Consider the following 10,627-nt stretch of genomic DNA (forward strand, 5'->3'; position numbering starts at 1 on the left):
GCTCTCTGGCCTATATAGCCCCCAGTGCCTTCTGCCTGCAGAGGGAGGCAGTTATGGACGGCACCATGGAGGGCCCAGTGGAGAGCTCCGAGGCGGTGCAGAGGGCCACGGCACTCATTGAGCAGCGGCTGGCACAGGAGGAGAAGAGTGAGGTGGGAACAGGGGCATGGAGACCTGACAGAGTGTGGGGACATTCATCTCTTTTGTCATGAGAAGGAAGAGCCTGGCCGTTGTACCTGTGGTGGTGGGGTGGGTGACAAGTATCCCCAAGAGCCCTGCTAGCCGCATTCCTGGCAGAGAGGGTTGCTGGTGATGAGAGACTGAGGCTTCAGTCTCCAAAACAGAGTAGTGGTCCATGGGAGCCAAGACAAGCTTCCCAAGACCCTTTCCACCCAACTGGGTTTCAGGAGACTGGCCAGGTTGTACAGGGCAAACAGCTGGGCACTGCCTGGGAGCTTCAGGATTTGTGGCCCTGAGAACACCCCGCTGCTTCTGGGAGGCTGGGAAGGAGCAACTTCCTGAAGTTGGGTCACTACAGGGGAATAAAGACTGGGACTGTGCCTCAGCATAGTGGTCCTGCCTGTAATCCCAGCTATCCAGGAGGCTGAGGCAGGAGGATAGAATGTTCAAGGCCAGCCCGGGTGACATAATGAGATCCTGCCTCAAATAAAAAGGACTGGGGATGTAGCTGCGGTAGAGTGCTTGCCTAGCATGCACAATGCCCTGGTTTCAATTCACAGTACCCCACCTCCCCACCCAACACACTTATAAATGGTACCAAGCGATGAAGGGATGATGGGAAAGGAAGCATTGATTTTCCCAGTACTGCAGCCACATGTGGGGAGTCCTTGGTGGCACAATTGCATTTCCTCTAGGGTAAGGAAGGGGGCAGGAGTGCAGTCTTGTCATACTCTAAATCATTTATTTATTTGTTTATTTTTGATACTGAGGATTAAACTCAGGGACACTTTACCACTGAGCTGAGGTGTATCTCCAGCCCTTTTTATTTTATTTGAGACACAGTCTCACTACGATGCCTGGGTTGGCGTTGAATTTATGATTCTCCTGTCTCAGCCTTCCAAGTCAATGGGATTACAGGTTTGTGCACCACCCCCAGTTTGTCTAAATTTTATTTAAACTAACACTTGGCCTAATGTCTGCTCTGCCAAGAGTCTGATGCTGAGAAGAATGGAAGGACCAATAAAGCCCAGACCCTACCTTCTTTTCACCAACTCTGCATTCGTTTCAGCCAACATTTCTCATAGTCAATATTTTTCATAGTCAAGTAGAAATGGTTAAATGGAGATGTGGATCAGTAGTGAAGAAGCACAAAGGGTGGGTGGGTCATTCCATCTGGGGGCCTTCAAGGACTACTCTGTGGGATGGATGATATTAGAGTTGGACCTTCAAGAGTGGTAAGTGGAGATCAGGACTGGGGAGAATATTCCAGGCCAAGGAAATGACAGCACCTAAAGTATCCATAAGAGAAAGTGTAACTAATGAGAAAGTCTGGTAGGAGGGGCTAAGGCCAGAAAGGGAGACAGGACAAATCAGAGAAAGCCATTGTTCTGTGGGCAATGGAAATCCACTAAGTGTTGTTGAGTAGAGAGTGGTACCTTCTGACTTGTTTCAGTAAGGAAGCTCTGATGGCCCTGAGAAGGACTTGTAGGATGGAGAAAGGCTGGTTCTAACAGGAATGGAAAGGAGGAGATAGCTGGGTATCATAGCATGTGCCTGTAACCCAGCCACCTGGGAGGCTGAGGCAGGAGGATTGTAAATCTGATACCTTCAGCAACTTAGTGAGATCCTATCTCAAAAGAAAAAAAGAAGAAAAGGAAAGGAAAGTAAAAGAAAAATAGTAAGGATGTAGCTCAGTGGTAAAGTACCCCTGGATGCAATCCCCAGCACACCCTCCCCCTCAGGAGGAGATAATAGATCAGTTCAGAGGAACACACCATTCACAAAAGGAAGTGTGGCTGAATGAGGAGTAAGAAAAAGAAAAAAGGATCAGAACTCAAGGGAAGAAGGGCATCCCTGGATCTCCAGGAATCCAACTTCTAATTCCCCTAAGGGCGTGTGCACATGGCTGGTCAGTGCCAGGGAGGGGAGTCATGCTGCTGTGTCATTTCTGGAGTGCTGCCACTGGACACAGGAATCTTCAGCAAGGGGACACAGAGCAGTACTCTTCCATTCATTCATCTAACAAATATAGCTGCAGGGCTATCAGGACACCTGGTGCCCTCAGAGCCAACCTCCCCATCCAGTGCCCACTCTTGCCAGGCACTTAGAGACATTCTTTCATTTAATATGCACAACCATCTGTGAGGTAAGATGGGAGCACCTATTTCACAGCCCACAAGGCTGAACCTGAACTGAGGGGCTATGAGTAAGATGTGAGTGGCATTAGAGTCCATATTTGTTCCCAGCAGGCCCCAGCTCAGCAGGGTTTTCACAGAGAGCCTCTGGCTAGCCCATGCCCCCTTCCAGTGGTGTGAGGAGGTCTCAGGAGCTGCTGGATCTCTCTTGTGGGAGCTTTCTGGGCCAGGTCATCACTGAGGACTTAGGGATGGGCAGAGATGCTGAGCCCGCCTCCCGTTATCCATTCACTCATTCCTTTGTTCATTCACCATAAATTCTTTGAGCACCTACAATGTGTTAGGCCTGTCACAGGTGCTGGGGACACTAAGATGATTAAGCCACAAGCCCACCCTCTAGATGTTCCTTGGGGAGCCCAGCCAGAGTCCCACATGCAGCAGTAGCTGCAGTCCCAAGTCATCTCTTATCCCTGGAAGAAGATGCAGTGTTTCAAGTGAGGCCAGCACTGGGGAGACCACAAGCCATGTAAGCCCGACAAGAAAGAGAGAAGGCAGTAGTTGACGGGACCTTCAAAATGGAGACCTGGGGAACTGGCGATGGGGGATGAAGCTCAATGGTAAAGCACTTGCCTAGTCTACATGAAGCCCTGGGTTTAGTTAAAATAGGAGACCTGGGAAATAAGCCCTCCAATCCACCTTGGAAGAGGCTAACTCTGGGACTGAGTAAGAAATGAGAAATGCAGCTGGGCACCATGAAGGTACCAGTCCCCTCAGCTGCCCTCCGGCCTCAGCACCCTCCAACCTGGGCAGAGGTTTCTGGGCTGGCATCTACACAATACATGGGCTTGGGGGCTCCAGGGATGGGGTGCCAGCACTTCACAAAGAGTAAACAAGAAGTCTTGAAAAACAGAGTTACAAATGGAGAGAAGACCTGGAAGGGAGATGAACCATTATTACAGTGAGAATACAGTGACTGCTCAGGATCCACCTCAGCCTGAAAGCTGAGAAGCTACTCCCATCACTTAGTTTCCCTGAGAGCAATAGTTTCCTAGCTTTTGGGGGGAAAATCAATGTCTAATATAACTGCCAAATTTTTATATTGTCAAGAAGTCCACTTAAAAATAAAGTAAAATAAAATAGCAGTTGGGAACAGTGGTGCATGCCTATAATTGCAGCTACTAAGGAGGCTGAGGCAAAGGATCACAAGTTCGAAGCCAGTTTGGGCAATTTAGAGGTACCCTGTCTCAAAAATACAATATTTAAAAGGACCAGAAATGAATTTTAGTGGTAGAGCATTCAGCTAGCATACATGAAGTCCTGGGTTTGGTCCCCAGCACTGAAAAAAATAATTTAAAAACTACCATTTCAGATCACGATTTTCTCATCAATATAATTTTTTTTGGGGGGGGGACTGGAGATTGAACTCAAGGGTGCTTTAATACTGATTTACTTTTCTTTTTTTTAGAGGCAGGATCTCACTAAGTTGCTGACGTTTGTCTCAAATTTGTGATTGTCCTGCTTCAGGCTCCTAAGTCACTGAGATTACATATGTTCACCTCCATGCCCCACTCAATGTGATTTTGTGGTGGTGGGAGGGGGGTGCTGAAGATTGAACTCAGGGCCTTGTGCATGCAAGGCAAGCACTCTACCAACTAAGCCATATCCCCAGCCCTCAATGTGAATTTTTAATGCCAAAATTTAAAAAAAGTGAATGCATTTAGAACTTCTGAATCCTCGGCTTCTGCTTCTGTGGATTAGATCAATCACATTTGCAAAATATTTGGGGGAAAAGATTGCATCTGCACTGAACATGCACAGATTTTTTCCTGTCATTGTTTCCTAAACAATAAAGTGTAACAACTGTTTATATAGCATTTATACTGCATTGGGTATTGTAAACAATCTGGAAATGATTTAAAGTATACTGGAGAATGTGTGGAGGTTATATGCAAATACTATGCCTTTTTATACAAGGGGCCTGAGCATCTGCAGATTTTGGTATTGCAATGAGCCACAGAACTAATCCCCTGTGGAAATCAAGAGACATCTATATATTTAACTTCATAAAAACTCACTGCAGGGGCCTTCAGTCTTGTTTGGGAAGCAGGTGTTTGAGCCAGGGGTTGGGATTGAGCCTGAGGTGAGGAACTGTGGAAAGAGCCCCCTTCTGGGTACTTCTCTAGGAGCCTTGTTCTTGCCTGGGTTCTGAGGTCACACGGGAGTCATTGTTAGTGTGACCTTGGGATGGTTGGGGGAGTGGATACCGGCTCCCCCAAACCTCCCCCTTGCCTCGAGGTTCTGGAGAAGGTACTCTCTTGACTCACCAGAAACTGCGGGGAGCCACACAGGGGAAGCTGCCCATGGACATGCTAGTGCTAGAGGACGAGAAGCACCTCGGTGCCCAGAATCTGGCTTTGCAAAAGGTTAAGGTAAGTGTGGGAGACCCCCAACATCTGCGCTCAGCCACGCATGTATGGCCAGGGTTCCTTCTCTCCTCCCGCGGTCCCTGGACCAGCAGCTCAGAGCTCCTGAAAGCACGTGAGCAATGCAGACATTCGGCCCCGCTAGACCTGACTAATCAGACTCCCCCTTCCCTGCCTTCCCTGCATCTTTGCCATCTTGTTCTGGAAGGAGAATTGGACCTTGGTTCCTTCTCTCTAGAAGGTCTCCCTACACACGCCACCCCCATCTCCAGTTTAGCTCACGGGACCTCAACCCCTGCCCCGCCTCTAAATTCCAGTGTGGGTTGATGGGTCATCAAAACTCAGGGCCAAGAGCGCGTGCGTAAGACATCCCTGGACCTGCGGCGGGAGATCATCGATGTGGGCGGGATCCAGAACCTCATCGAGCTGCGGAAAAAACGCAAGCAGAAGAAGCGGGAAGCCTTGGCTGCAGCCCATGAGCCGCCTCCAGAGCCAGAGGAGATCGTAAGGGTTCTGGGGAGGCCATCTCTGGACAGGGGAAAGCCGGGAGGCCCGGATCACATGGACCACCCTCCGTGACCGGACTCTCACCCTGCAGACCGGCCCCGTGGATAAGGAGACATTCCTGAAAGCAGCAGTGGAGGGGAAAATGAAGGTCATTGAGAAGTTCCTTGCAGATGGGGGTTCAGCTGACACCTGCGATGAGGTGAAGTCTCCTCCCCTGCACCTGCACCTGCCTAGCTCTCCCTGCCCAGACCCTGGTTCAGCCCATTTGTGGGCCTGTTTGAGAACAGCCATGGGCGTTTTGGGGGTGGGTTAAGGAGTGCCCAGAATAGGATGTTCTCTTCCTCACCCCAAAATTTACCTAAATCCTTGTTAGATCTTTCCCCAACTATGAACCACCTGCAGAGTAACTTATGCCACGAATTTCTCTAGGGAAGGTGGAGGAATAGCGTCAAATAAAAAGAGCTCAGAAGAAGGAAATATGGGGGTAAATCCCATGTCTGCCACTCCCTAGCTCTGAGATCTGTGGCTGGTCGCTTCCACCTCTCCAGGCCTCCGCTTCCTCTGCTGAAATTTGGCCTACTTGTGTCACATATTATGATCAAATGAAATATTTGCACCTCCATAAGTATTAATTGAATTAATGAAAAAACTATAAAGCCCATACTAGGATATGGCATTTTTGTTTCTTATGGTATAATCTCATGCTGCCTTTTAAAAGTTATGTTTTGCATGTGGTACTGTGGATCGAACCCAAGGCCTGGTGCATGCTAGGCAGGTGCTCCACCAACGAGCCATGTCCCCAGCCCCTATTTGCATTATTTTATTGGGTTAAAATATAACATGAAATATGCCATTTTAACGTCTAACTTCAGTGGCATTAATTACACTTAAAAAGCTGTGCAAACATCACCAACATCTCTTTGTATTTCTACAGTACTGAAGGTTGAACCCAGGGGCACTTTACCAGCCAGCTATATCTCTAGCTCTTTTTCATTAAGTTAAATTAATGAATTAATTTGTGGTGCTGAGAATTGAACCTAGGGACACCCTACTACTGAGCTACACTCCCAGTCTTTTTTTTTTTTTTAATTTTTAAATTTTGAGACAAGAGTCTCACTAAATTGCCTCAAACTGAAAATTCTCCTGCCTCAGCCTCCCAAGTCTCTGGGACTAGAGTCATGCACCACCATGCTTGGTCCTACCTCTTTTAAAATTGTATTTTGAGACCGAGTGTCCCTAAATTGTCCAGGCTGGCCTCAAATTTATAATCCTCCTGCTTCAGCTTCCTAAGCAGCTGGGATTACAGGCAGGTGCCACTGCACCCGCCTCCCATCTATTTTTAAAATGTTTCCACCACCCGTCATGCTTATTTTTGTTTTCCTTGAAGCTGCCTCTTTATACTTCATAAGGGTCCCCTTATTCTCATATACTGGGACTAAGCATTAATGGTCACCTATCTTTGGTCTGCATTACTGTAGATTTTAACATGTGTTTTCTGTTCTTTAGCCTCTAGGGTCTTAATCCTTTTTGTCTGTCCAAGCACCTCCTATCTACTAGGTGCTTGGAATACAAAAAAAAAAAAAAAAAAAAAAAAAAAGACAAGGGTTGAGAATGGCGGGAGAGTGCCCAGAACTGGATCTTAGCATATGGAAAGTCATGCGTGGCCCCAGTGTTTCAAAGTCCAAAGAGGAAAGTGGCTGCACAGGAGGGAGGAAGTCCTTTCCTTCCCTGAATTGTAACCAGGGCAACCTACCCTCCGACACTGTGCTCAGCACTTTTGGGAAATGGAGTCCAGCGAGACTCCATCTACCCTTCAATGCTCAAGGTCAAGGGTCAGCTGAGCCTAGAGGCAACTCTGCCTAGAGGTTCAAAGGAAATAATGGCACATGAGCCATATTTTGAAGGAGTAGCGGATTTTCATCAGGAAAAGTGAGGGCAAAACAGACATTCCCAGCAGAGGGACTGGCCCCTGCAAAGCTATAGGATATGCGGGGGCCAGCAAGAAGGTCAATCTCCAAGGGTGAGAAGGGCAGGGGCTCTAAGGCTGATCTGGAAAGGAGCTACAAAACACGGGGGTGGGGGGAGAAGGGGACTCAGCATAGGGGGTCAGAATTGGGTTGCAGCAGAGCCTAGGCCTCAGTCTGGGTGGAAGGTGGGCTCAGACCTGGGGCCAGAGGCCAAGGCCTCACAGCCTCTCTGGGGACAGTTCCGTCGGACAGCACTGCACAGAGCTTCCCTGGAGGGCCACATGGAGATACTAGAGAAGCTTCTGGAAAGTGGGGCCACCGTGGACTTCCAGGACCGGGTGAGTGAGAGGGCGGGTATTGGGGGTGGGGGAGGCAAGAGCTGGTCCTATACCAATAGACCTCCTCTCCCTGACAATGGAAGCCAAGCTGGGACACAATAGCGGGCTCAGGGGCCGGGTGCCTCCTCTAGTAGGTTGTATGGCATTGGGCGAATCCCATCTCCTTCCTAACTGGCTTGGACTAGATGGGCCCTAAGGGCTCTTCTGTTCCACTGCCCACAGTGTCTCTGCCCACTCTCTGTACCTTTCCCCTGGATGTCCCTCCACTTTCTTGGCTGGGGTTCTTTCTCCAAGGACATTTCTTCTCTGCAGCTCTACAATTAAGCCCCATCCTCCCCTTCTAGCTGGACTGCACAGCCATGCATTGGGCCTGCCGCGGAGGCCACTTGGAGGTGGTGAAACTCCTGCAAAGCCGAGGAGCAGACACCAATGTGCGGGATAAGGTATGGCAGCAGTGCTCAGGTGCCGTAGATGCTGGGGTGACTGCAGGGAAGAGGGCAGGGGGCAAAGGGCAGGTGGCAGAAAAGTAGTGAACTTGTCTAGTTTCTAGAGTGGCCTCTGAGCAGTTGCCCCTTGAGGGACCACGTCTAGGGATGGAGACCAAAGAGTAGAGAAGAAGGGAGTACAGGAGACTTGGGATTTGTTATCCCATGCCATCCTTTGTCACTCTTCTATTTGTTTATCTATCCATCCATCTGTTTATTCGTCTCTTCGTTTATTTGTTAATCTACCCTCCTTCCATTCATTTGTTCCTTCACTGGTAACTGGAACAAGTAACTGGACCTCTGAGCCTCTCTTCCTCATCTGTAAAAGGGTTCTTGTGTAGATTAGGTGGGCAAATATATGTAAATGAATTATTTATTCAACATACAGCTAATGCTTTGTAAGTTTCTGCCATGCCCACCACACAATCATCTCCCAACAAGTGGCATCTTTATAAGTATTTGAAGAAGAGCAGGCTGAGGACATGACTCAGCAGTACAGCGCTTGTCTAGTGTGTTCAAGGCCCCGGCTTGAATCCCCAGTACTGCAAAATAATAATAAATAAATAAAATAAAATAAGAGTGGAGGAGTGAATGGTTGCCCACAGCTCAGCGAGAGGAGAATCAGAGACCGTTTTTAGAGGAGGTGGCACGTAAGGCTTTAGAGTTGGACTATTGGATAGGATGGTGGGAAACTGTTTCATTCCCTGCCCTTCCAGGGCTCAGGCCTTGGCACTAGGACATGGGGGAGGGCTCAAGCTAGAATCAGCATAGCCGTCAACCCCTGGACATCACAGTCTAGGCCCTTCAGCCAGCATGTCCTGTTTCCTCCCATGCAGCTGCTGAGCACTCCCTTGCACGTGGCGGTCCGCACGGGGCATGTGGAGATTGTGGAACACTTCTTATCCCTGGGCTTGGACATCAATGCCAGAGACAGAGTGAGTGCTGGCTTCCCGCTGGCTTGGCCCCACCATGGCTATGTGGGCAGCTCATGCACTCCCCCAGGCGGGTGGCCCTCGGGAACCCTCCAGACTGTGGCTCCTGAGTAGGGTCTCCAGCCCACCTTCTGTCACCCTGCTCTCCATCTGCTGCCCCCGCCAAGGGTCATGGTAAGTGCTACACCATTTCTAGGAAGGGGACAGTGCCCTACACGATGCTGTGAGGCTCAACCGCTACAAAATCATCAAACTGCTGATCCTGCATGGAGCTGATATGATGTGCAAGAACCTGGTAAGTTCCTTCCTTCCCTGAGTCAGTGATTGGGCTGAGCACCTGCACAGTGGAGGGTCTGTTGGGACCCTGGGGAAGTCCCAGCCTAGGGATATAGATCATTGGTTCTGGTCATTGGTACAGTACCTGAAGATGTCCTTTTCAGAATGCCATTCCAACTACCACTTTCCCCTCTCTGTGTGGCAGAATCTAGAGGAAAGAGAAACAGTAAAAAGATTTCCCAAAGGTCCCCAGTAGTCCACAGGACATTCTCACATGCAGGCCCCAGGAGGACCCAGGTCACAGAGGAGAGAGCTGAAAGGAATTTAAGCATTTGCTTGGCCCCTCCATTCCTAGCACACTGTGCTGGTTTCTGGTGGTCCTTGAGTTTAATGAGGGTGGATGAAGATCCAAGAGTCTGGACTTTGACCCTCAGAAACAGATCTTCTATGGGGCCCAGAACAATCAAATATAGAGGGGCATGGGAGGTCCCTTTTATACAGGGAAGACTAAGAGGTTACAAAAAGGAAGATATGGAGAAGGTATGGATGTTTCTCAACCTCAGTACTATTGACATTTGGGGCTGGGTAATTTGTTGTGGGGGGACTATCCTAGGCATCGAAGGAGTTTAAGCAGTGTCCCTGGCTCTGCCCACTAGATATCAGAAGTCCCCACTCTCCCAGTTGTGACCACTGAAATGTCTTCACTGTGTCCAGTGGCCCCAGTTGAGAACCACTGATGTAGCTGAGGACACCTTTTGGTAGACTTCCGAACCGTGAACAGATCTCCTTGTGGTCCCCCCCCAGGCAGGAAAGACCCCCACGGACCTGGTGCAGTTATGGCAGGCAGACACCCGGCACGCCCTGGAACACCCGGAGCCTGGCTCAGAGCAGAACGGGCTAGAGGGGCCTGGGAGTGGGCGCCAGACTCCCCAGCCTGTGCCAGCCCAATAAATGCCTGCCACAGCCCAGCCAGGCACCTGGCTCCTCCCTTGTGCAGCCAGATGGTCACAGAATGGCCCCAAGAGCTAACTGAGGACCCAGCCACCTCCTGCATAATCCGGGAGCACTCACCAATGATTACAATAAAAAAGTTCATTTTGCTATTTGTGATGTTTGTTTCCATTTGTGTTCAAAATATTGAGGAATGAAGACTGGGGGAAAGATGGGTTTGGGGATTAGGAGAATTGGAAGCCTTTCTACTGTGGATTCTCCATGCTTCTATCCTGTCACCATGTTTTTCTGCCTCTTCCCAAATCCCTGGGAGTCAGGCTTGGCCCATGCACAGGTCAGCTCTTTGATATGCTCATCCTGGCCCCTTCCTGGTGACTTCTGTCCTGTGGAGCTGCGTACAGCCAGCACAGGCCTGACACAAGGCCTCCTTGGC

General features: G+C 49.4%; 1 protein-coding gene across 1 annotated transcript; it reads left to right on the top strand.

Moving 5' to 3' along the window:
* Window positions 1-29: 29 nt before the first annotated feature.
* On the top strand, window positions 30-10,310 carry Ankrd2 (ankyrin repeat domain 2). Its single transcript, XM_076834705.1, has 9 exons — window positions 30-152; window positions 4,643-4,744; window positions 5,084-5,242; window positions 5,337-5,444; window positions 7,452-7,550; window positions 7,895-7,993; window positions 8,872-8,970; window positions 9,164-9,262; window positions 10,048-10,310. Exons 1-9 carry the CDS (start codon window positions 54-56, stop codon window positions 10,192-10,194), a joined length of 1,011 nt encoding a protein of 336 aa, XP_076690820.1. The 5' UTR covers window positions 30-53; the 3' UTR covers window positions 10,195-10,310.
* The last annotated feature ends 317 nt before the right edge of the window (window positions 10,311-10,627 follow it).

The sequence above is a fragment of the Callospermophilus lateralis genome, chromosome 15 (assembly GCF_048772815.1).
Source record: "Callospermophilus lateralis isolate mCalLat2 chromosome 15, mCalLat2.hap1, whole genome shotgun sequence".
NCBI classification, from domain to species: Eukaryota; Metazoa; Chordata; class Mammalia; order Rodentia; family Sciuridae; genus Callospermophilus; species Callospermophilus lateralis.